Here is a 27,470-nt window from a genome sequence, read left to right as displayed (position 1 = left end):
TTTTCAGCCTTGTTGAGACTGAGAAATCTCTGTGACAATTCTGTTGAAATCCCTGAAATAACTTTCAGAGTTAGGACCTACTTAAGTGACTGAGATGACAGAGTCTGACATTTAGGATCAGATCCAGAGCCTATTGGTGCTCATAAGAATTTTAGTATGTACTTCTCTGGTGGCTTCATATCAGCTTGCTTTGACTTGTGATGTTTGTGGAAGTAAATGTGGAGGAGATGAGTGCATTTCTTTGACTAAAAGTTGTTATTAAATATGTTTTCCGTTTTTTCAGTATTTTATTAGGAATTATATTTTTTATGCCATTGAAATGATATCTCATTTTATACAGGTACATCTGTTTAGAATGAATTTATTTTTATATTTTAAGGGGTTTTTTTCAGAATTTATTTTAGTCAGCGTTGTTATTGAATAAGTCTCACCCAAATTCTTCACTATTTGTGGACTAAGTGGAAAAAAAACCCATCAGGTAAGGCACTGAACTGCTTGCATAAACAGTTCTTGAGAAAACTATATCTATTTTGAGTTCCCAGTAGACATTTTAAATTAGCATGAAAAGCAAGATTATTATGGTTTTGGGTACTTTGATGATGTAAGCTCCCAAGACAATGAATCCCTTGTTCTCAAAGCTTTTTCTAAGATTCCCTCACTGCATGAAATACATGATCATCTCTCTTCCCTTTCTTACCCTTCCCTTCAAACCATTTGAATTCAGAGTAGGCAGATCTTATGCTACAGATGCTATAACACTTAAAATGGATAAATTCTTGTATATGGAACATATGGAAATTATGGTGAATCATTGAAAAAATGTCCAGCCAGAGGATTAGATTGTGTATCAAAAAATTTTTTAAAGAATCATGGCAAATATGATACTGAGGATTTAAACCATCTGACAGCAGTAAGAATTTGACCCTCATCTAGTAAACCATCCTGAACTTAGGGTGCTGTACATCTGTTCAATGCACTTGAGGGCTGTGCCCTTTAGTGACCCAACTTCATCAAGAAGATGCAGATTAGTTTTGATTTTTCCCAACCCAAAGCTGACTGTTAGCTTGATGACTTAAAAAGCTTTTTTTAAAAAAATTTTGAATAGTAATTTAGCACTTAAAAGGAGGTTGATCTTTTTGATGCTTACCACTCACTTTGCTTAGAAGATCCCAGAAGGATGTACTAGAAAGGAAGCAGTGCAAAAGGGCAATGTCCCTTTCCTCTCCCCCCTTGACAAAGGGGTGCTGATCTCCTTAACCTAACTCAGAAGCCTAGATTAGCCTCCCAGTTTCATGGTATACATCCTTCTGATCTAAGTACCTTTGAACTTTTTGTAAGGATTTTGGTCATTTGTTCAATGTCTTTATTCTTTCTTGCAGGATTTTCTTTGAAAGAAGGATTTTAGAAAACCTCTATTATTGTGGCAGTTTTCGCTGAAGCTATTTCAATTTTGCAATACTCCAACCTTCAGCATCTGGTTTTCAAACTCTGTTGGATCAGGCTGGAAACAGACATCTGAAGTGACTGTTTAGCAAAATAATAATTTTTTTTCCAGTGGTCCAGAGTGAAAAATATGTAAATATAAATAAAATGAGCTCGTTTGGAAGGCACTGAGCTTTAATGAATAACCATTTATATAAGAGCAAAATAAAGCAAATTAAAATTTCTTGTGAACACAAGCTCTTTTAAAAGAACAAATTAAATGAACATACTGAGAGTTATATCATGACACTGGAGGCTTTAATAAGCCAGATCTCTGCACGAGAGGTGCTGAATAAAAGAGGAATCAAATAAGATGTTCACAGAATTGGCACACAAGTATTCTTATTTCTAGCATAACACTATCAAGCCTAATAAATAACAACACTCTGAGTTTGAAATCCTACTCTAGTACATTACTTGAGATGAAACGGTGAGGAAAATTAATCTGTTGCCCATAAACCCTGTGCACAAATTTCCCCAGAAATGGCAGGGTTTCATTGGAGGGTTTGTTTGTTGATGCTGCATCTATATCTGGAAATTAGCATCAAACTGAATGTTTTTCTTCTCTACAAGGCTGGATGGTTTTAAAGGGGGAAGAACACCAAGAAGAAAATATTGCAAATATCTGCTTTGTTGTTTTGGGTCTTCCCTTCCTTCCTTCCTTCCTTCCTTCCTTCCTTCCTTCCTTCCTTCCTTCCTTCCTTCCTTCCTTCCTTCCTTCCTTCCTTCCTTCCTTCCTTCCTTCCTTCCTTCCTTCCTTCCTTCCTTCCTTCCTTCCTTCCTTCCTTCCTTCCTTCCTTCCTTCCATCAGTCTGAGCAATATAAGTCCATAGTTAATGGAATTTATGGACAGCAGTTGGACACCTGTATGAATCTAGATTTTATGTGAGAATTATTTTCTCTCCAGTATCTGGAATGCTAAGTGTATTAATTTTGGCTAAATTTATGTAAATGTTAGGTTTTCTTGCATATCATGAAAACAAAGATGTGTTTCAAGTCCTTTTTCACAAGTAAATACAAGCATGTACCAGCTAATGTGAACAAGGGGCTGAACCAGACACCTCCTGAAGTCTCTTCCAACTTCATTTTATTTTGTGGTGCTGTGAAAGCCAGAACAGGATACTTGCAGGCTGGCACAAAAAAAAAAAATCTTTACAGAAACTTTGGCAGAATTTTATATAATGAGGAAAATAGGCAGCTTCGTGAAATTCATAAGAGATATCAGGATTGTTATCCAATTTAGATAATAAGCAATAGGTATTTTGATGTTCCATGCTATGGAAAATATTTTGATGGATAAATTGAATATTAATTTAAAAAATTCAACTTGTGTTAATTCCTATATCTCTCATGCTTATGTTTTTTCCTTTGACATGTTATAAAAAAATTGGCAAACAAATGTCAGACAATTAGTAACCACCCACCTAAGCTGAATGGTACAAAAGACATTTATGTGATGCTTAATCATATTTTATGTTAGCACTAATAAATCCTCTCATGAGCATTTGAGACAGGGTAGTCAGGACTTTCCTCCAACTGTGGAAGTCTTCATTTTGGAAAAAGAGCAAGGGAAAATCTGCTCTAACCTGCAGTGAAGTTTTTGCACAATCTGGATGTGAAAAAATTCACTTGTTCACGGACTCAAATCTCAAGTCTGCTGGTCCAGTAGATAGTTCTATTTTATATGAATAAATGAGATAAACTGGCAGAACTTGTGGAAATCACAGTGCATTTGTATAGCCCTCTTTGAAAGCCTCTGCAGCGCACCTTTCCACCTAAAACTTCACACTGGTTCTACACTGTGGTTGTCACTTCATACGGGCCAGTCCTTAAATTGATTGCATTGCTAATTTTTCATTTTCTGTCCTTTAACAGCTGGAAACAGTGAAAGTGATGGCCAAGAAGCGGTGAGGAAAATAAAAGAAGAAACTTTGTCTGGAAAAGGTACCATATTATACAATTTCCTTTAAGGAACCATTTTCCCTCTCTTTTTGCTGTCATCCATCTCCTTTTATATGAGGACCCCTTGTGTAATGCTATTTTTTTTTTTTTTAAATTTGGGGCACTGGAACAGGTTTCCCAGAGCAGTTGTAGATGGCTCTTCCCTGGCAGTGTTCAAGGCCAGATTGGATGGAGCTCTGAGCAAACTGTGGAAGGTGGAGTGGAAGGTGTCCCTGCCCATGGCAGGAGGTTTGGAACTAGATGCTCTTTAAGGTCCTTTTTTCCCCCAAATGGTTCTGTGATTCTGTGAACTGAATTCTAGAAATAAATCTGACTCAGGGGTAAAATGCATAGGATATTTCTTAAAAAATGTTTTCAGCCTGGTTTGACTTTACTGTTTGTCATTGAAAAAGGGTTGCCTGCAAGTTATAGTCTGCCTGCATATGTGTATGTGCATGATTTAATAGATGGGAAAAAATTCAGAATACCAGTAATTTTTGCTAAGGGGAGGGTGACAGCAGGTAAGAGTGTGTGCTCTTTTACTTTGCTTGTTTTAGGAAGTAACAGGTTTTTGAAAGATCAAGGCTACTTAATTGGGTCATTTGACACATGTTAAGAGCTTATAATACTTCACAAAGTAAAACCATGCTCTTAAATATAAATAGACCTTTCATATCAAGCCTAAATTCCTACCTTTCTGTGGTTCTTCTCTTATTTCCTTTACCTGATGGTCTATCATGTTTGTAGAGGTATAAGGACAGCACAGCTTGATAACTCAGAGAAAAGGCACATTCCACACTACCTGCTCTGTGATTGCCATTTGCAGCTCATGGTGGAGGTTAGTGCAGCTCACATTTTTGTCCCTGGGTGTCACTGGGTGTAGTTCCTAATGGTGCATGATGATTCATTCCTGCCACTTTGACACATAATTTCTTGGCAAAATAATAGAGCAGCGTTGCTAGTCCAACCTATTTGGGATCTTCATGGCTTCTTCTGAGATCTGATTCTGTTTTTGTACCTCTAATAATTACTGTTATGATGATCAAAATACATGTTAATTATTGTGTTAAAAACCCTTTCATTATGATTTATCTTTTGACTTAAAAAAATGTGCATCCATTATAGCCCTAGGATACACGTATGCTAGTTAAAAGCATCATACATTAAGGCATAGTTAGAAGGATCATGAAAGGAAAAAGGTAATTATTGCATCATTAAAGTCTTTTGCTGGAAGTTTCTGTGCAGAGACCAAAACCAGTTGGAATTAACAATGTCATGTGACTTGGATGAATCTGAGTAAACCAGGGTCTGTGTTATTTTCTCCCCTTGTGTGATCACAGGCTTTTCTAGCACTCCAGGCCTTATTGCTTTTTCTAGGTTAAGTCAGTTATAGCCCTCAGGTATAAACTGTTAAGACACAGATGTCAGTTTGAGGAACCTGAAAGAGTACTTAAAGTCAACTGAAGTTGTTCCTCACTGTAATTATTTTAACTGAGGTTTAAGTAATCTCAGGCCCCGATAGGTTTGGCCTAAAATTAAATTGGAAGAGTATAGTCTTTTCGAAATTTCTCACTGATTGAGGAAAATTTGTATTTACAAATGCAATGTCCTGTGCAAAAGACTTGTTCAGAACTGAGAGCCACTCCTGTGTTACTGTTTATCAATGAATCTGCCTTTGCTTTTAATAAGATATGTGTGTAGATAGTGTGACTGTGTCCTTGGTTGGCTAGATGGTGCTTGTATTCAAACCAAAACACTGAGACAGGGCTGTGCAAGAGTATTACCCTTTCAAAAGCTACAGTTCAAGATCTGTTTAGTCACTGCATAAAAACATTATTGGCTGTCTTGACCCTTTCCCCCTGCTTTTTCTTTGAGCATTTTTCATGGCCCATATGAAAATACTGCTTTACAGAAACTGCTCCCATCAGGAACATCAGACTCTTGAAGGAGAACTATTCAAAATAGTATTTTTGGGCAGCCAGTGTGGTCAAGGATTGGGACAATATAGTTATTATGGACAAACAACATGAGATGCCATCAGTTTGTTATCTAGATCTCAGATTCCTTAGAACAAAGAAAATCTCCTTGCTTTTTATCAGGTTAGACAGCAAAAGGGAGGAAAAGACCTTGTCCTCTCCTTGTTGCCTGGCTGAGCCATACATAGCACAAACATCCCCAGAGACAGCTCTGGGAAAATGCCAGGCTTATTGAATGCAAGTAATTACAATGTTTTTAAGGCACTGTCATCCTTCTCTGTCTTGGCCTTGTCTGTCTGGGGCTCTGTCTGATATCTAAGGGTAAGTAGTTTTACTTGACATAATCTGTACTTACTTCTGGGACAAGTGAGATTCAATGCATGTACATAAGTAATTCCTATGAAGCAGCTGAGGAGCAATAATGTGCCAACAGTTGCAGAGGAGGATAAAGGATAGTAATAAAAAGGCTATGCATGCAGGTGATGGGTTTTGGTTGTTTTTTTATTGTTTTGTTTTTTTGTAAAAGCATAGCAAGACATGAAAGGATGGACAAAACTTCTGAATACAGGGAGGCAGGGAGCCTGGTTTCCCACCCTGAGGGCATGGAAAGCAGAGCCAATGCCAAAAGAGAGTACAGAACTAGAGAGGAAAGCAGTTGCAGCCATTTGCTACAAAGCAGTGATGCTAAAGAAAATCTAAACAACGTAGCACTTCATCTCCTCTTCCACCCACCCTCTTTCCTGGAGCTGCATCAGAAACCTTCTTGGTTCCTCTCCCTGCTGATTCCAGACTGTTTAAGTGTCTTCCTTGGTTTTGGGTCTCTGTTGTGGGTAATCTATTGCAAAGTGTAAGGAGGGAGGATGTACATGGGCAGTTGAGAGCAAGTAAATAAGCTACAAGTCCTTGGGGCATGATAGACCCAGTCAGCTTAACCATCAGAACCTCCTCCATGATAAAGAAATCCCAGGCCTCAGATATCCAAAACAGGCCAGAAGTAGTGCTGCATTGTCATTAAAATTCTCACACCGGGTGCTATTTCCAAAAGACCAAGGGCAACACATTGCTACAGCATGAATCATAAAGCTGGGAGAAGCCAGGATGGTGTGGACCTTTATCTTGCTTCCATTTGTTAAATTGGGAACTTGTGTTGTTAATAGTGGCAATTATATGGCTGGGAAAATCCTTGATGGCTCGGGATTGCCACAGAGATATTCTAATTGGATAAATCTCTGTAATTTGCACATAGGGTGTGTCTCTGTTAGTGTGTTCATTAGTTAGATCATTTGGGTGCTTTTCAGGCAACCCTCAGCTCTTGGCTGCTTGCTGAGCAGAGGTTCCTATCAGGAGGGGCACTGCAGGTCCTGTCCTGGATTCCCTTTGGATTGGACTAGGCTGGGAGGTGAGTTGCAGCAGTAACACAGCAGTACTGCATGGGAGCAAACTTCAGAGTTTATCTGAGCCTTACACAGACCTGCAGCAAGTGCCTATGTCAGGTGCCCAGCACAAAATGAGCTCCAGAAATGGACTTATATTGATCCAAACAGCTTGGTAGTGCAGCCATAACCACAGTTACCAGTGGTGAACAAACATCATTGAGCTGTGGAAATGGGAGGTTTCTGTGATAAAGTCAACTCTCAATGGTACTGAAAAAGAATCTCTCAATTTACATAACAGAGTTATATCTCCTGACTCAGTTACCCTCAGTTTATGTCTCTGCAAATGAAAGCTGGTTTTAGCCTGATGATTACAAACATACAAATGTTGGAAACTCATATATAAACATGAATGAAAGCTTCATTCATTCCAGCAAAGGTTTATGAATGCCGATGGAATCAGCAATTAGCAAAACTTTATGCATAAATATCACATAGCACAGTACCAGGGGAAGGCTCTCACATCCAGAGTTTAGGAGCTGGAGTTGCAACTAGAGTCAAAGGAGAAAAGAATTATCATTGAGTGAGAAAAGAGGGTGTAAAAGTCATATTAAGCATAGACCTCTTCAAAAGGAGAAGCCTGCATTTAATCTCACCCAACATTTTTGCGGCAATTTAAATAAAACCACAATTATAAAACTACCAGCTAAATTCACAGCCTTCATGAAACTTCCATTTGAAGTCAGGTGAGAAACGAAGAAGAGACTTTCTCCCTCAGAGCCAGAGGAATGCAGAGGTTAGCACAGTGGCAGCCAAATTGTGTCATTTACAGTCTGACCCACATAAAGACAGCGTGGGCCAAATAGTAGAATGAATTGTCTTAAAAAAATTCACGTGCATTTAAGAAGCCTGGCTTTTTCCCAGAGCTTTCTCTAGAGATGTTTTTGCTACATGTGGCTCAGCCAGGGAATAAGGACATGACAAGATTTCTTGCTCCGTTTTGTAGTATAACTTGCTAATAAATAAGGAATTTTTCTTTTTTGTTAGAGATCTGAGATTGAAGAATTGATGTGAAAGAAGATGGGTTAATATAGCTGATTTGTACCACGTGTAATTACAGAATAACTCATGGGTGGTTTCTCCACCAACGCTTGCTGTGTCAGGCACCTTTCTAACAGAGCAGTCCAGCTTTTTCTGCTCTGTACCAGAGAGTTTGTTGTTAGCTTTCCCTGCAGGCTAGAGGAAGTAATCTGCTGAGTTCCCAAATTCACAAACTTTTAAACTTGGTGGTGGTATTCCCATGATATAAGCTGGAGTTGTCTTCAGCGAAGAGTTCAGTTCAGCAAGGACTGATGCCTTGTGGTGCAAAAATGTCTACCAGGACTTTTTCTTTTGGATGGCATGCCAAAGACATCATTATGGAAGTGGTCATCCAACCAGTCAAAAATAGTGGAAAATATTTGTGTTTAAGACATGTCTTTTACAAGTGTGCCTAAGCATGTGTGAGTTTATGTTTGCTTGTGTCACTTTTTTTTTTGGTGGTGTTTTGAGTTGTAAAAACGTCACATCCTGGGCTTGTGGCTGGACCTAATGTGGTTACTTTGTCTCTTCTACCACATCCTATTGAAATATCCTTTCTCTACCACTGCTGATGCTGAAAGACCTGTAGGATTGGTTTAAAGAGCTTCCTGACAATGACAGTGCAGTTTCCACCTGCCTGGTTTGTTTTCTCGGGCTGGTGCATCATCTCCAGTACTTGGCTTTGGCAGGTGAATGACTGCCCTCAGTTGGAGTTGTACAGCTGAACACCACGCTTATGAAGACACCCTGAAAGCCAAGGTGGTGATATGAATGGGAGTAGAGAAGTCTCAGTCTGACAGTGTTCCACTTTGCAGGACTCTGTGTGGAACTGCAGAATTTTTCTGCTTTGTCACTTGATGACAGGTCTAAGAACCTTAGACATTAACCTAAACATTAAGATTTATTTTCCTTCCATCTGAGGTTATGTTAGGTATATTCAAGCCATATGAACATATCTGAATATTGAAAAACATTGGATGTGTTAAACTTATTCTAAATTTGTGACTGGATCCTCCCCATGCACATGGATGGAAGACTTTTTTCTGGAGACCAAGAAAGTAATGCCTGGGCTAATACTTTTTCTCTGTGCTCATAGCACTTATGTCCCTTATCCAGTAAAGCTGGTGACATTTTGCTTCATATTAAGCAGGAAAGATTTTAATCCACAGAAAGATGTCTCCAGAGCCCTTTGATAAAATCACTTAGGTTAAAACTTTTCAAATCAATTGTCCTGCTTTTCTGTTTGTTTTACATAATGCTTTGATGCAAAACCATGGTTAAATTTGTTAAGCCTGTTTGTTTATGTCTTTTCTTGCTCTCCTTTTGACTTCCAGTGTAACATGATAGAAGATTTCCCCTCTCAGTTCTTATAGGTACTTAAAACAATAGAGAAATCCCTATTTGTGACTGTGGTCACAGGGGTTCTTGGATGAGGGAAGAGATGAGAATGTTGACTCTATGTTCAGAAGGCTTGATTTATTATTTTATGGTATCTATATATTACATTATAACTATACTAAAAAGAAAAAGAAGGACAGGTTTTTCAGAATTTAGCTAAGCTAAGAATAGAAAAGAATGATAACAAAGGCAGCTCTCTAGGACTCTGTCCAAGATAGCTCTGTCTTGATTGGCCATTAATTATAAATATTCAAGAGGGGCCAATCACAGGTGGACTTGTTACATTCCACAGCAGCAGATAATAATTGTTTACATTTGTTGCTGAAACTTCTCAGCCTCAGCAAGAAAATCCTAAAGAAAAAAATTTCACAAAAAGATGTCTGCGACACCTTTTTTTTGGGTTTCTTAAAACACTTTGGAAATCGTATGGTCATGTTAACAGTGTGGCAAATCAGAAATAAGAGCAATATGAATATGGTTCACATAGCTGAAGATGAGTTGCATATCTGGATACTGAGATGGAGATAAAGTCTTTCAAATGTGAAATGTATTCATAATGAAGGCACAAGCTCTGCCTGTTGGTTTCCTGAATTCCCATTTCCATTGGAAATGTGAAACACATTTCATTAACAGGCTCTGCCACTAGGAAATGTGATTTTCTCTTATTTAAATTACCTCTAATTGAAACTTAGAGACAAAGAAGTGCACAGGTGTAGCTGTAGGCAGAATAACAAAGTCCCGTCAGATGTCTTGAAATGATTTTCTGACTGTAAATCACCAAAGCTTTGTGTGACTAATGGCACCAAAGCTCTGAGGTTAGGATTTTGCTGATTGTGCTGCCCTACTGAAGGCAATTTGGAGAAAGGGAGTTTCAAATGAAAATTGCCTCTTCAAGGCTGGAGAAAGCTCCCATTTCAGACTTTCACAGGATTTTGATCCTCTTGTATGCACTTGTAGAGTCATGATGTTGTGCAGTGACTGAATAAGGTGCTCCTGGATTTGTCACAACCTTAATATTCCATTATTTTTTCCATCTCGATCAGTAGTTGCAGGCAAGTTGTGTGAGCCATTTCTAGACCTTGTCTGTTTTCAAGAAAATTGCCAGCATATATGAAAGACAAAGCCAAGAAAAAAGCAATTTGTGTTCTCTCTGGAATGCTTTCGTATTTCTCTTCCAAGAACTACATTACATAGACCTATCTTCTGTGAGTTACATGTAGGGCTTAGAAGTTAATTTGCTTATAACAAGTAGAATATTTTCTGAGGAAATGCCATTGGCTTCTGTACTGGATGTTCAGCTGCCAAGAGCATGGAGAACTTGTGGGCTGAAATAAATGTGGAATAAGCAGAGCGTGTATGCTGTGTGAGCAACCTGCCAGGTATGAGCTGCACATCAAACAACAGATGTTGGTCAGCCTGAGTGTGCAGGCAGTGCCAGTATTTCCTTGTCAGCTCCATCCTTGCAGCAATATGGCAAAGCTCTAGAGGAAGAACTGCTAGAGAGGAGCCTCTGCACCTCCCAAGGACCAATGCCACTGTGCCCATGCTTAATTTGTTCTTCAAGGACTGTTTTTCAGTGGCACAGAATTGAAGCTCTGAATAGATATCCCAGTACTTAAATAAATTATGAGCCAGGCTCTCCTCAGCAGTGCTCAATGACAGGACTAGAGGCACTGGGCACAACCTAAAATGCAAGAAATTCCACTTAAAATTAGAAAAACGATATATTTTTTATAATTTTTTAGCATAAGAGATTTTGGGTATCAGCACAGGTTGCCCAGAGAGTTTGTAGATTCTCTGTCTTGAGAGATACTCAAAGGCCATCTGAACACTGTCCTGGACAACCACCTCCAGGTGGCCCAGCATGAGAAGGGACAATCTCCTTCCAGCCCCAGCCACCCTGTAGCTCTGTAAATCTAGCACATTTTAGCTGCCAAACCCACATGAAACCCTGTCTGCTTTGTGTGTCCAGACCTGAATACAGGTACTGTAACTTACACAGGACTTCAGGGCCTTCCAGAAACTGTATCAGCGTTCATGCAGCGCCAATATTAAGACTTAATTGCATATAGTGATAGGAATAGCAATAATTTGACCATTATGCAGTCTTGGGAAGCAGATATTTGAAAAGAACTTCATAGCAGTGTAAAAAATCACATCTATTCAAGTAAAAAAAAACATTCTGTGGAAGCAAAGGGAAGAAATGTAGAAATGTTGATGTTTAGAGTAAGAATGACTCTGAAGCAGCTTCCATTCTTGTGTGTTTTGGATTTTGGTTTGTTTTATTGTTGTTGATGTTGTTTTTGTTACTGTTGTTTGGGTGGGTTTTGCTTGTTTGGGGGGGTTCTTTGGTTGGTTTTTATTTTGTTCTTGATTTTTGGTTGGTTGGTTTTTTTCATTTTTTTGTGCAGGGCATAGAATAATTTTTTTTTAGTTAAGACTTAGGTTTTAAAATATATTTTTCAAATTTAACGTGTTCAAGATTACATGATGTGTGTCATCTCTGCCACATTTTCATCATCTGACTGTAAATGATCATGCTCACGTACACTTGGAAATCCTTATTATCCTAAAGTCTTGCAGAAAGTGTCTAATGCCAGCATTTTTAATAGTCTTTTCTGATACCTGGTGATAGAAACCCTTGCTTGTAAGAAGAAAAATAAATATTCCTAGAGATATTTATAGACTCTTCAATTTAGCCAAACATCTAACATGATAATCATTACAAGCCTAATAATCGTGTCTCAGTTTAGATTTCTCTTCATATATTGAGGCACTGTTTCTGCACAAGGTGATGTGAACTGTTTCCACCACCCGCTTAGTTTCCCCAAGATAATGCTCGGCTGTGTTTCATTCCTTATTTGATTTTAACATTATCTTTGCCACTGACTTCTCTTACCAAGATTACTGTTGACTTCAGGCTGCTTGGCAGGATGGCTCTTCACAACTGATGTGACTTGAGGAGACAAAATAAATCAAATCATCTTTCCAACATTTACTTTGACCTAGTTGAAAAATAATCCTTGCCAATGTTTTAGCTCCCAAGCATGAAAAACGTGGGCCTGTGGTTGGAGAGAGATCTCCATGGCTCTGGGCAAGATTTGCTGTTGTTCTGCATTTCCTCTCATTTTACTCCAATCTCACTTATGCTCACTTGTGCTTTTTTAAGAAGTAATTTACAACAACTAAGCTTCCTGGAACATGGATCTCATTTAAATGATACACTGTCTGTACTTCTGTCTCTTTAAGAATTTGATGGCATATCAGAGGGAAAATAAAATGAAGGAAAAATAGTGTAAGGCAAAAAGCAATTTCTTCTTTTCAAAACTTTGTCATGGCAGTTGGGGGCTTCTGAACTGGAGGTTTGTAACAATCTAAAATATTGCAGGTTTTCTCCCAGCTTACACTCAACACTTGAAAGTCAGTCCATGCAAAAAATTCCATGATCCTAGTTGGAACAATTTTTTGTGAAGACAGAATTTTTCCAAGAGATATGTCTGTTTGAATGGGAGCATTTATTGGTAAAAGAGAGAAAGGAACACTTTTACACTCATATCTACAAAATAACACAGACAAAGTGCTGTAGAAGGGATTAACTCGAAAAGTGTCAGTTTGTGTTCAGCCCGATCCAGATCAAAGGCTTTTCATCCCAACTGTGTTTCTTATGTCCCAGACTGCTGTACTATAAAAGACAATCTCTGTTTTAGAATGTAGACCTTTAAATCTTATTGAATTAATAAACTTCAACTTATCAATGCTTTGTGTTGATTTGAAAATGCACACTATAAATGATTTAGGTTTTTTAACAAGAAAATTTTGCAAAAGTTTGTTTGAAAAAAGATTTTGTTTAAAAATTGCCACAAAGTGAAGATATCCTATGGAAAGCACTTCTTTTGTGTGAGTCTGAACCCTCTTTCCATCAGTCTATTTGGTTTTTTTGGATTTTATTTTTGTTTTTTCTTTGAGCTGATGCAAAAATTAATTGTTCTGTCCCTGCCTAAGTGAAGTCTTCAAATAGGATTTCCTTCAAGATTTTGTTTCTGAAAGTAGAAGACAAAGCATGTCTCCAGTGCCATAAGGACCTATACCTTGAAGCACTAGCTATAGATAATAGATGGAGATGTCAAAAAATGTGCTTATTTATGACAGAACAAGGCTGATATACTGAGCAGTTCTCCTGAGAAGATTAGGCTCTTCCTCCAGTGAAGGTAATCTCAAGTGGCTGGAAGAAGACTGCTATATTAGAAGATACATGAAACAACTTTTTAGTCTGGAATTATAATACTGTAGTTACCTTGACTACCAATGGTATATAACTATATTGTGTTTGCCTCTCCAGATGCCCTTTCAGTCAGCCCTACAGACAGAAGAGACAGAATATTGTTTGTCTGTTTGTTTGTTTTTAATTTCCTTGAGTCATACCTCTAGAAACATGCTAGTCAGAAGGCAGTACCCATTTCTGTGTTTCACCCAGCAGGAGAAAATAAAATGTTTGCCTTTGCTTGCAAAAGAGGACAATTTGTTGCAGTGTTCCCACATCCAATTAACCTTTTCTTCATCTCAGTGCAATCAGAATTAGAGCATTTAGGGCCGTGTTTGCATTGATTGGTGGGCACTGGGCCCCACGGTGTGTGTGCCCGTGAGATGGGCAGGACATGTGGCTGCAGCAGCTCTGGGGAGCTGACAAGCGGAGCTGAGAGGTCCCTCACCCGCTCTGGGGTCTGCCTCTGTCTCCCTGTGGGCAGCCTGTCCAGGCAGAGCCCTCCCCTCTCAGCCTTGTGCAGTGGGTGCACAGTCTTTAGGGGAGTCTGAGATAGACGTCTTGGTAGTTTATTTTTTTTGTTCGTTTAGATGACTAAAAGCTCATCAGGTAATGTAAATTGCTGGTGGCAAAGGTAATTTTTCAAGAGTAGTCCAGAAATACCATTCTTAGGCCGTGTGAAAATTTAGCATCTATATCCTTAGTTTCTTATGTATAATTTTACCTTATTTTCTAAAGATAATGTTTTGAAATAAAGCCATTCTTTTGTGCTTTCAAAGTGTTTCCATGGGGGTTATTTCTCAGGAGCTGGATGCAAAATGGCTAATACTTCATTTTAGCTGGAAAAGTGCTACCTGCCAGCCCCAGTTTTAGGGATTTGTAAGGCAGTAAAATGAGGACAAAACAGGGGATTCATTAATTTATTTCAGCCTACAGTAAGAAGATCATGCTCTGGGGAGTTTGGGTCTGTCATGGGGGACAGGTGTGTAAGGAGTGGGTGGGGGCTGAAAGGAAACTGTGGCTGTGGGTCCCAGCCTTGGTCTGTTCTCTGCAGCTTGAGGAGGAAAGGACTTAGGTGGTGCTTTCCCTGCTGTCTGACTTCATGGACCCTTTCCACAAGCTGCCATTGCAGCAACTTTTTAAAACACACCATTTTCTGGTGCTAAAAATTAGTGATGTTTTTCCTTCAGTTCCTTTTTAGCACCAGGTGAGATTGTATGTCACTGATGATATAAGGAGTATTCTGTCTCAGAGGGATGATATAAATTTATGCTACCGGCACTAAATTATTCTTTTACTTGAAAAATAGATTTTTTTACTGACCTTTTTATTTTTAAAATATTTTTAAAAGAATTTCTCTTTTTTTGCAGGCTAATTTCAGATTTTGCAGATTCATATCAGTTAATATTTTTAATATAGTCTAGCCTTTGAGTGAAATAAAAATTAGCCTTCTACTGCAATGGATGCTATAAAAAGGAATATGTACTAATGTGTTCAAAGAGCAACTGAATCAGACACATAAAATGGGAGAAAATTGGTGAAGAAAGGAAAACAGATAAGAGAAAGATAGGAGAAAAAAAACCCTACAATATGAATTCCACATTTCATGTTCCATTTTCTTTTTGAATGGTCATATTTTTAAATTTAGTTTTAAATTTAGTCCAAAATAGACAGTTAAGACACTAATGTGTATATTAATAAGCAAAACAAAATAGAGAGATACTAAAGGCTGAGCGGAAAGGGAGATTAAAGAGAAAACCAACACAAGTAGTAGGTAAGGATGAAGAAGCATTTGAAAACAGAGAGAAAGAAGAACCTGGAAAGAGGTTGCTGCCACATGAGCTTGAAGGAGTATAAGATCATATCCAGAAAATATTATGTGCAAGGCTTGACTGTTTATTTAGTGTTAATGCAAAGCAGACTTTTGAGTCGATGGTCCCTGAATAAAGAACTGGAGTCACTCCATAGTTCAGGATTTTTTTGTTGGACGTTGCATTTACTACACTAAGATATTAGAGAAACTACACAAAGATGTTAGAGTCATGTCCTGGTCAGCAGTGACAGAGCTTTCACAGCTGTGCCTGCTTACAGGGATGAGCTGGGTTGGCACAGCACACACAAGGCTTGTTTAACTCTCCAGGCAGGATGTGTGAGGCTACAGGCTTTATTCTAGCCCTCAGCCTGCATATTCCCCCCTAATGCTCCATCAAGGAAAATTGTGTGCCTTCCTTTCCATTCTGTATACTTAACTTTCCTTGTCTTCTCTGAAGATTTTCCAAAGTGTTCAGCATTCCTGGCACATTTGTATTTCCATCTCTGTCTCTGTCACTCTTTTCCCTTTTTCTCTTCTTCACTCTTTCTGTCCTTTCCTTACTCTATCTCTCTTTTTCCATATTTCTTAAAAAAATACAGAGTGGAAAATACAGCTTTGTAACACATATCTGCCTGCTTCATATTATGTTTAAGATAGTACTCATGCACTCATAGGAGTTGCTTTGCTTTCTGTGCTTTGCATACTGCAAGCCAGCATTACATGTCAATGGGAACAACCTGTAGTTTTATTGTGCTTTTTAATTTTCAATTTTAAAAATTATCCCAGATTAATGGTGCTTGTACAGTCAGAAAAATTGCACATTTTACATGGAACAATGTGATTTGCTATTCTCCACATTTTGTCCACTATGCTAAGATTTTAGTTTCTCTTTAGCTGACTTCTGAGATGGAGACATCCTGCTGCCCAACCAGGAAAAACAAGGTTCTTCATTGATTTTATATAGGTTTGGAAGAGTACACATGAATGAAATGGATTGCATGATATCTTTTCTCTGGCAACTATTCTGTTAAATTAGTTTCAAAGCTGTCAAATTTAAAAAACATGGAGTAAGAGTGACATGTTAAGTCCAGTGGCTGTTTTTGTCCTAGGAAGAGGTATCATGCTAGCCTTGGGAAAAGCCTGAAAGACAACTTCCATTATTATTCAACTGAAAAGCAGAAAAGAGTGACTGAATCATTAAGCTAATTTTCTCTGAAGGGGATGAAATAGCTATTGATGGGTTTTCCTCTCTTCTTGTGTTCCTGCCCTCTTCATCTCAGTGGCTCCCTGGCATCTCCATTCCCACTGAACCATCCCTCTGTCCTTTTCCCAAACCTACCTTCTCAAGTCCTATATGTGTTTCTAAATATCTCTGGCTTCCTTTTTTTATATCTTGGAACTACAGATTCTGAGTTTGGCTGCCAAAGGCAAGGCAGAAATAGGTATCAGTGGGCAGACGCAGAAATTTAAAGGCAGGAACTTAACCTCTACTTATCCATCGATGTACTTTCATCATTGCCCCCAACCAGTTCCTTGGCAGTGTGCCTCTCTTTTGCCTTTGACATGGGAGCTTTTTAGTCATTCCTTGCACAGATAAATTCAAACATTTCCTCCTTCTCTAGGTTAGCAAGGAAAGCCCCTGAGTTATGCTGTGAGGAAGGACATCCAAAGCCTCCATCCCTGGCATGGGGGCACAGAGCTTCCCCCTGCTGTCTAGGGACTGGAGACTCACACTGCTCCATGTGTCTTGTACAATAGAGGCCAAAAGGGCTTTACAGATCACCACCGCTGAGGTTAGAAGCTCTGTCCATTCTTCCCCCTCTCTTTTGTGGCAGGTGCATTTGAAGTGCTTCTATCAGCATATATTGACCCACTTCTCAAGCATTATTAAAATCTGGGGAGCTATTTTAGTGGTTTTATGTTCATTCTGGACATGGACAGCAAGCAGGTAGAAACCTGTGAAACAACACTGGAGCTTTAGGAAGATAGAAGAAACAAACCCAAAACAATTAATGTTACTTTTCTTTTATTGACTCTTTTTTTTTTTTGTTTTTCCTTTTAAGTTGACCTGTATCCTTCCCACCTAGGGGCCAAGTAACTCCTTAACTCCTTAAAAAGTGAACATTAAAGGAAAATAGATATAATATTATGGTCATAAAAGAGCTTGTCATTTGTGCAAGATTAAGAAGAACTGTCAAACATTCTGTACCTAACAGTTTGTATGATTACATTCAATAAACATGACTCACAAAGCTACTTGATTGTTGCATTCACATATTTCTAGCCCTTGTGGGGGGAGTATTATAGCCTTCTAAATAATGGGGTTTAGGGCTGCAATTCCATGTCTTCTTGAAAACTTACAATTGACTTTAACCTAATCAGGAATTCTACCTCCTCATTTCAAACGTACTGCCTTAATTAGAAACTTGCCTCAGATTTAATGGGGAAGTGACAATTCCAACAATTCATCTGGACAGTTACTCAGAGAAACTGAAGGTACTGAGGCCAGAATTTTGATCCTAGTTGGCCATGAATTTGTTCTGGGAGGTGAGTCCCGTGGCTCTTCAGATCTGAATCATAAGTGTGCAGGCAGCTGTTATTCCCACCCATGTACGCACTTGCTACTAAAAGACCCACAAACTGAATTTCTCCATTTCTTCAGTCAGTATGAACTGTAATTCAGCTACATATTTTAAAATGCATGCCTTGTAATATTTTTGTTTCCAATGAATTTACAGTTAATTGCAAGGATTATTTTGAAGGCTTCTAAACCCTTATTTAGCCTGTACAGTGCTGAATAGTGGTGTGATTTCTGTATATGCCAGAGTTCATATATGCTAATCAGTCTGACTGCTTAGAAAACACTGCATAGCATTGGGCTAATTTGCAGGGAGAGTAGCCTGTAAAAGTTGGCTATTAGCTAGTTTCAGTCACCTTTTGTCTACACATTGCCTGACAAGCAGCTGGATTCTTGTGCATTCCCAACAGCCTGCAGTTCCAGTGCAATGAGGCTGAACCAGGCTTTTCTTTATTAAGGAAGAAATCAAGCCAAAAATAGTCTCTGCTGGTTTATTCATGGTAATTACAGGCAACAAATCAAAGATCTTAGTTGCTTTACATCCTTGCCCACCATACACACACTCTTGCAGGCTTTTTGCAGTCCTTCCTTTAATGAGCTGCTTATTCTGAAGAGGTCACACTCTTCCAGAACATTGCTTGTTTTCTCTACTAGGGAGCAACACGTTGCATGAATCTGCAATCATTCCCCTGTTAAGTGTTGTCTAATTGCCCACTTTTGCTCCATCTTTCAGGAAGTTCCTAATGATCCTCCCAAGCCTCTGTTAAGCTAAATATTTCTGTGTTGTCAGCAACTTTCACCACCTGTCTATTCAGCCTGCTCTACAGAAAATTCCTAACACCTGGCACCCAGCACTTGTTTGGGTATGAAGCAAATGAACCACGACGTTTCTCTAGGGGGTGCTCAGAGCTGGCAGCGGGTAGAGGCATGACTGCTCCTGGTGAACAGGACCATCAGCCAGCCTTAGAGTCAGGTGCACAGGGAAAGGTTCTCCTTGGGGTCCAAACAAACCTGACGCTGAAAACCTGGGCTGGGTTTTTTTGGTTGGTTGGTTGGTTCTTTTTCCAGTGATGTGTGTACAGAACAGCAAATGCTCAAATAAAACAAACAAGCATGACTTGGAAATAGTCAGTGCCTTTGTCTCAAATCAGCCCCATCTGATAATTACAGTTGTACTAAGATCTGTGGAACTGAAGAGTGAAGCTTGCAGGTTGCAAAAGCAGGAGCTTAAGGCACCAAGAAGGTAGCACACTAGGATGCATATCAGCAAGCTGCTGCTGTGTAGCATCTTTGGAAAGAGGATATTTTATTCAGGAGCTGTCCTGTAAATTACCTACCTCAGTGTGTGGGTGTCAAGTCTACTGAGAAGATGGAAGAGCAAGCAGTCAGACACAGAGCAATGGGGAATGCTGTGTCAACTGATCAGAAACTTTGTCTAGAAAGTGAAGCTAGTTTTAAGTGAATGCAGCAAGGAAATATGTAGGAAAAAGTTGGATAAATTTGGAGGCTTTTTTTCCCTTTGTTGGAGTGAGAGAAGGAGTCAGGGAAACATGAGCAGCAAGAACATCAGAAGGCTTTGTAAAGTTTTTTTGTGAGCACTGCGACGTGTGCCTTTAACCTAGATATATTGAACTGAAAGGGATGCAGGTACTAGCATGAAGATAGAAGACTGGATAAGTGTAAGATATTTTGAGTTGCTCTTTCATGGCATAGAGGATTTTTATCTCACAAGGCAGAGGTTCAAGAAACAGATTCAAGCCTAGGGATGCAATAGTAATGGTGGAAGAGTTAGCGATAGCTGAGGGATGACTGTGAAGTCAGCTGCAACTGGAGAGCTGCTGGCTATATTGGACACATTAACTGTATACACACAGATCCTTCAGGTTTTTAACACAATAAATGAGCAGCAGTTTGTATTGAATCTCCATATTCAGTTTCAAGAGTGATATAAATTGCTGACTAAATGGTCATTTCAGTATCCTGGTTCATTTTGTGAAAGTCTCAGAAAGCAGAGCAGTGTGGGTGAGATACAGGAATGGTTTCTAAAGATGAGCAAATGTTGCACTTTTTAATTACAGTCAGCCTCTGAATTCATGAGTATGCTTTGTTCTTTGGACTTTCTTTTTTTAATGTGCTATTTATCACTACAGTGAAGATCTAAAGCTTCATTTCACTATGTGAGTATAGGGAAAATTATAAATTGAGACTTATTTTGGCTAGATATTAATCTTTTCTTATGTAAGCCAAAAGTGAATACTCATAAAGGAAGTAATATTTTGTTTCTTCTGTAACATGTCAATAACAGCTTGTCTTTGGGAATTTCAGCCTTTCCAAATTCAATTTTAGCACTTATGTGTTTACGTTACCTGTTTTAATTAAGAATTGGCAGGAATAAAAGAAAAAATACTCTATTTTATGAGCTGATATGATCTTAATTGAGAATTCCTGGCTCTCATTGTCATTGATCACTTATTTTTGTGAGTTATATCAAGGTGCACATGAGTCATATGTAATACTCCTCCACGGCAATATCTAGCAGAAGGAGCTGAGAGAGCCCAGGTGTTTTAACAAAGTGGTTGAAAAAGCTCCAGAAATAGTATGTGATTTTGGAATCCTTGGAGGAGGCAGGGGACAGCCTTCCAAACACCTGGACTCCTTGATTCACCTGTAGGAAAAGCTTTCCTGCCTAAGATGTTGCAGCATATTAATCATCTTTGCCATGTTTGAACAATTCTTTGTGGTAGAGCTCCAGAAGAAAGGTGCAATGTTTTTATGGAGATCCCATAGAAACATTGCCCCATAAAAAGTATTCTTCCCTGCCTTTTTTCCTTCAGACTCGCAGAAAGACTTTGATGGTCAGGGCTCTGGAGGAAATGGGAGATAAGAGGCCTTAGAATGCTTTAGAACTTCTATGTCCTTATGTATTGTCCCTCTAGTTACAGAGGGAAAAGTACAAATGCTTACCTAAATAACGATTTAGTTTTTAGCTCAAATGCAGTTTCTGAGTAAAGTCTTTCAAAGTGTGCAGTAGTGATAGATCACACAGAAGCTGGGAGATGTTAAAATAGACAGAAGTGGGGGTTTATCTATTTTTGCTGTGCAGGAGGGAAAACGTGGGTAACAGCAAAACATGAGAAAAATGCAGTTGTGTCAGTGAAATAGTTTCATAATAAATACATGATTTGAAATGTTAATTTCAATTTTCATGGATGCTATAAGCAAACTATTAAGTTTCAATGTTGTTTAAGAAAGAAAACCAACATGCAATATACTGAAAAAGCTGAATCCAGTGAGATGTAAGATAAGATGGTCAGCAGACCTTTTCTTAGATCTTCATGGGAAGAAAAAGAGGTCCCAAGACTACATCAGATGCAACTTAGGAAGAATATATCACGTGCAGTGTGAAGTGCTTATTAGTTACCGTTATTTTAAAAATTGCCTGCTGTTGCCAGGCCTAACTAGCTTTTTGAAGTGTCTAACTTATATTTTTGAGTCATGTTGTTCTTTCATCTCCCAGATCAAAGAGCCTTGGACCTGTTTAAGAATGTTGAGACTGTAATAGGCTCAGTTAAAATGCCTGTTATATAGCACCTACCCATGTCATGATTTTGGGTGATATGGCCACATGGCTTTCTGAGGCTGAGAAATATAATCTGGTCCCAATTGCTCCTCAAGAGCTATGTGCAAACTAAATGACCACAAAGGTGCTTCTGACTAGTGACATCTGCATTCCATATCAGGGTAAGACAGTGGCACATATCAGTGCTGAGTGTCACCTTTGTTTTTCCAGAGAGGAAATTTGGAAACTATGGAAATCTACTTAGTTCTGGATAACCAGGATACAGCACAACATGCTCTCACAAAATTACTTGACTTGGAAGTGGCCATTGAGTCAAAACCATTAGGGATATTGGTGGGGTTTTTTTGAATATTACACAGAGGGTGGGATAGAATATGGTGAATGTATCTTGTATGAAACACTGAGATTCTTGAGTTTCTGATCAAAGTGATTGAGGGATAAAATCATATTTCAGTATTATAAGAGTTGGAAATTTAAGAGCTAACAATGTGGGTTTAGAGGGAGATATATATCCTAGAGGTTTGTATGAGACATCTCATCCACCCTGCTGAATCAAAACCTCAGTTTCATCCAATGTAAAGACCTCATCTGGTACAATCAAGTTCTTCCAGATACAGCTTTTAGGTATATTTTTCTGAAGATGTCAGGAGACAGCAAGCATGTATCTTTTTCCTCATTCATGTAGCAACAGATACCTTTGCAAGATAAGATGGAAGGAACTCAGGAGAAGTGAGGAAGGAACTCAGGAGTACTTCATGCATTTTTTATTCCATGAAAGAAGCAAGGCCTTCATTACTCAGCATGATATCCTCTTTAGAAACAGTCCTTCAGCATAGCTGATGCTGGGCATGCTCTGGTCAGTCTGTCTAACCTCATCTATGCTGTTGCTTAAACTCAGTGTCTGAGAAAGCCTTTGTGGACTGTCTTGAGTAACTTGTGGTCTTCTCACTTGCTGAAGTGTCTCTGAGGCATAGCTTGGGCAGTACGTGTGTCTAAACCACCAGTGCCTGGGAGCTGATGGGAAGTGCTGTGGGAAGGGCTGGACAAGCCCTCCTCCTGCTCCCTTTCAGCAACACCACTGTGTAAGGAGCAGCTCCGCGGTGTCGCTGTGGCTTGCGCACATTTGCTGCTGCTGATTGTAGGACAAAACTCACCTGGACTGGTTCTGGGGAGCTGGAGTGCCCTTTGGCAGGCCATGAAGCAATAAAGAGACCAACAATTGGTACTGCTGGTGAGGATGACTTTGGGAACTTCAACTCGGTCCCTCGTGGTCCTGCGCTGTGTTCTCTGGCCCTATGGACTCCTCACCAGCCTCAGCCATTTGAGAACTTGAACACCTTCACTACTAACAGGAGAGAGACTGGCACACCTAAAAGGTGATTTCCTGCACATTCGACAACTCTTTTAAGGACAGCAGCCTAAGTGGCTAGATGGAGCTGGACAGCTGACATCTAGGCAACTCTAGCTAACTGATCGCCTCCTTTCTTTCTGAACCCTTGCTGCCATGCCAATTCAATCCTTTATAGGGAGGAAAAGGGTTTGTTGGAATTAGTGAAAGAACCGAATAAAGGCTCCCAGGTAGTTATATATATATAAGTATTTCAATCTGCTACAAAACAGTTTGTGTATCTTCATAGGAAAATTTATGTATACTGGTTTTTTTTCATATGAGATAAGGAAGAGTAATTTAACAAATAATACACTTACCATTTCCAGACAAACTCAAAGGAGATGTATGCTGGGGTAGCTGGCCTCAGTCCAGCAAAGCCATTAGACATGGGTAACCCTTGACAAAAGAAAATCTGCTTAGCTCGTTCTCCTTATTCTTTGAAGGCATGAAGGCATTGATCTAGTGTGATCCATTTAGCCTATTGAGCTGGAGTGTTTGAGGACCCACAAAGGAAAGGCCAGAACCTGGTCCAAGGTTATGTTTACCAGCCACCCTCTGCCCTCACCCAAAACCAACTTAGCATATTTTTTTTGCACCTCTGAACCCACAGTTTTCCTTTTCTACAGTTTCTGTGTTTTGCACGTCTCTCCCAGTCCCTTATCCTTCAACCTGGATGCAATTTGTATGGACTCAATATGTGTCAGCCAGGATTTGAGCCCAACCTAAACACAGCCGGAGCATGACCATTATTGATCACAGGCACAGAAGGGAAGGCTTAGCCTTTGCAATGCTAAGAGTTTGTTCTCTCTCTAGTTTTAGTTTTACTTTGGGGGCCAGGGGGAACTTGGATCACTGAATGAAACAGTAAAGGGCATGAAATAATTTGTGTAATTTATGGAGTAAATAGTTTAGATAAGGACACATTGGAATTTTTCAATAGCCTAGCCAGTTATAAATCTTTGTAACAGGAATACATCACCTGTGTTCAGAGATTTTAGTTCCTGAATATCCTGGAATTACACAGTGCATTTTTGTATACTTCTCTGTGTTTCTGGTGAACAGTTCTAGGTCCCCATGGGTCTTCTGAATTGAACCAGTGGTGAAACTTTTCTTTATGATGTTGGTTAGTGTAAATGTGCCAGGGTACATGATCTGTGAGTTAAAATCTGCATTGGGGCTTCAAAATTTTATTTGATGGTTGTGCCTTAAGGCCAAGCATAAGCAACTGATATTTTTCCCTATTTCAGTTCCTCTGTCTGGGTCTTGTTGTTTAAGCCAGAGACACAGTAAAATCTCTAGGCATCCAAACTGCCTTCTAGTTGTGTCATGCGGCATTTACATTCTCTGAAAAAATCCCTTCGCCCAGGATTTTTCTCCTGGGAAGCTGAGAGGCCTCAAAGAAAAGGAAAACAATTCTTATCTCATTTGCTTCTCCTGTGTTGTGCTTGTCTGGAATGTGTTTGGAGATTGTTTACCCACATGTGATTGCCTCATTGGACTCCGGTGTGAGTTGTTTTGACTCATGGGTCAATTTGGGGCCAAGCTATGTTGGGACTCTGGAAAGAGTCACAAGTTTTCATTATTATTATCTTTTCAGCATTTAATAAGTGTCCTTTCTGTATTCTTTAGTATAATATAGTATGGTATTCTTTAATATAATATAGTGTAATAAAGTAATAAATTATCCTTCTGAGAACATGGTGTCAGATGCATCATTCCTGCCTTCGTCAGGGCATTCCCTTGTTTACAATAGTGTCAAATAGTAGCTATTCATCAATGAGATACTTTGCTATGTAAGATTTAAGAGAAATGTAGGTATGCTGAAAGGAAAATACAAAAATATTCAGTGTTACTTTTGTTGTTGATCTATTCATCTATCTGTTATCTATGAATATGCCTAGTCATACCTTATGCATGTTTGTATATTTGCTTTGTGCAGTGGGATTTTCCTTACTGCCTCAGGAAGAAGCTCTGATCTCTGTGAAAGACTGCTGGAGTGATGGCCACAGCTCCAGCATCCAAGCTCATAGAGAAGCACACTTCTAGTACATGTACTCAGTATCAACATCTATACATGCTGGATACAGCTGTCAGTTCCATAGCTTCCATAATTGTAATTTCCAGGCTAGCACAATGCTGTAAGTTGTCTGATGCCAAGAGCAAAGGCCAAGTGTTCAGTGTCTGAAATGTTTTGTGTGTTCTGCAGAGATTTGCATAGAGCTGTGTCCGTACTTGCTGGTGAGGTGCCTGTGAGTAGCATCAGTGTAATGCAGATGTGCCTTACCTTTCTCATTCCCTATTTCATGCAGATGCTCCAAGCTCAAAGCAGTGTCATCTGCCTCTTCCATGAGCAGAGGACCCTTGGCAGATATGTTCCTTCCCACATAAAGGTCACAGGCTGCCATCACCACGAATGCTACGAATAGTTCAGCTGAAGCCATCTTTAAGCCAGACAGAAAAATAAACCTCTCACAGTGGAAAGAGCTCTTCAACATGATCTGGACTGCCTCAGTATATTCCCTTGGGACTATTTGTTCAGTGGGATACTCTTCACTGTGAATAAGAGTGACAAAATTTGGCCCAGAGTTAGTTCCCTAAGGATGTAAATATAGAAACTGCCACAGAAACACGTGCAGGGGCACAGAAGTATTTTTTTTCCACCCGTGATCTCTGCTAGTGAGGTCTCTCTCAGAGAGTCACTGCAGCAGTTCAAAGCTTCACTAGCACTGGGAGTTGGCAGGGGGAAACATTGCTGATCCAGCTCAGAGAAGCAGGCAATTTGCTTCTGTAAAATTACACTTAGTAAAGCTTTCGGGATTTCATATGGGCATATCTGAATCACGTGTATATCAAGTGCTCTCAGTCATGAGTGGAAGAGGGGGGTCATATGAGGATGAGAAGCTCTTCAGACAGAGAGAGTAACCTTTGATGAAATGCTCAGGCCACAGGCAGGGAAGCTCTCTGCAGCTTGTGCAGTAATCTGGAAGTACTGATTGACGGTTTTGTTGTCTTTCATAGAGATTTGCAAAACACTGAAACCCAGAGCACACACATCTGCAGTACCCCATGGATGCTGCACACCTGGTCCCTGGTGTGGTAGGGGGATCCAGGCTTTTGTGCAAGGGGCATTTCTTTGGCAGGATGTTTTTTTTCTTCCCCAGCTCTGCTGATTCTCAGGGAATTCACTTCACTGACTGAAGCTTCTCTCTATGCCCAGTAAGCACTGTTAAGCAGGCAGGGGAAATCAGGCTGAGGTTTTCTCTGTGTGGAGAATTGGATACCCTTGGTATAATGCTTGAGACCACTGAGTCAGCCTTAACCAGGAACTCTCAGCCCCACGGCATGAATTAGCAGTGGTAATCTTTGCAAGTGGAGCTGTAAGTAACAAATTTGCTGGTCAGATATGGGCACACAGTGCTGCTCTGAGCAGTCTGAGTGTGTTTTTCTAAAGTTTCATTGTGATACTCATTTCACTCATTTGCCAGGCATCGTTTGACCTTTCAGTTGTGCACTGTATGCATGCAGTGCACGGAGGCTCCATCTGCAGCAACAAAATTTACTTATTTCTTTAGAAAATCCTTTAGTGCTGGAAGAGATAGGGAATTTTGTTTTTGTTGTTGTTAACCTCACATAACTCTTCAGTTTTTTCCCCCCCCTTTATTTTTACTTTTTTTTTCTTTTTCTTTTTGCTTTTCAATGCCAGTTACAGATCCCAGATGTCAAATAGCAGCAGCAGCTGGCTGTGTGACAGATCCCTTAGGCTGCAGCTGGGTGAACACTACTGGACTTATTCTAGCTGTGTCATATAGATGGTATGCAGATGATTTCTCTGAGCTGTCATGCTTTTCAAATGCCTCTAGCTTCTTTTTTTTCCCCCTTCTTTTATTCTGTTAATACACAGAGCCTGCAAAATTCAGCCTTGGAGAAATCTTGCATGTACTGTGTACAAGGTCTGTGGATCCAAAGGTTGGCCTATCTGTGCATTATTCCTTTTACATAACTAAATTATTCAACTAACGAATATGCAATATTCCTAATACTCTATTAGATTAGGGTTGACTATGTCCTTCAATACTCTGCATTTATGACAATAGCACTCTTGTATGAAGATGAAAGGAGAAACATTAATTCAGGAAGTCTGATCTCTCTTAAAAATGACCTACTGTCAAGTGACCATATTGGTTGAATAGTACTTTTGGTCCTTTTTTCTTCATTAAGTCAATGTGAGTATATTGATTTAATGCTAATGACAGATGAGAGAAGCAGGAGCAAATTTTTAGTAGAAGTATAAATACACAATATGCTGTATTGTCTACAAAGAAGAGTTACCTCACTATATATTTTTAAGATCATCTGTGCTGGTGAATTTTCTTTAGTAGTTTTGCTGTACATTACTTTTAACTAAATCCTTTTCGTAATGTGATGTAACTCTGCCTAACATTATTGCAATCATACCAAATGTACGGTTATCCTTTATACTACAGTGTATGTTTTGTGAAAGTAGTATAGTTTGAAAGAGAAGTACAATTCTGATTAAGCTTTAGTATCCTTACTCTGAGTCAATAATACCTAGAGAGCTGAATTATTTCATCTCAGAT

General features: G+C 39.3%; 1 protein-coding gene across 1 annotated transcript in view; it reads left to right on the top strand.

Moving 5' to 3' along the window:
* The window catches only part of DHRSX (dehydrogenase/reductase X-linked), a 162,751-nt gene that overhangs the window by 47,381 nt on the left and 87,900 nt on the right, over positions 1–27,470 (top strand). Inside the window, exon 3 of the mRNA XM_036398972.1 lies at positions 3,358–3,426. Within this exon, the coding sequence (XP_036254865.1) occupies positions 3,358–3,426 (69 nt within the window). The remainder of the gene's footprint in view (positions 1–3,357; positions 3,427–27,470) is intronic.

The sequence above is a fragment of the Molothrus ater genome, chromosome 2, assembly GCF_012460135.2.
Source record: "Molothrus ater isolate BHLD 08-10-18 breed brown headed cowbird chromosome 2, BPBGC_Mater_1.1, whole genome shotgun sequence".
Taxonomy (NCBI): domain Eukaryota; kingdom Metazoa; phylum Chordata; class Aves; order Passeriformes; family Icteridae; genus Molothrus; species Molothrus ater.
This window is presented reverse-complemented; position numbering and strand designations above follow the sequence as displayed.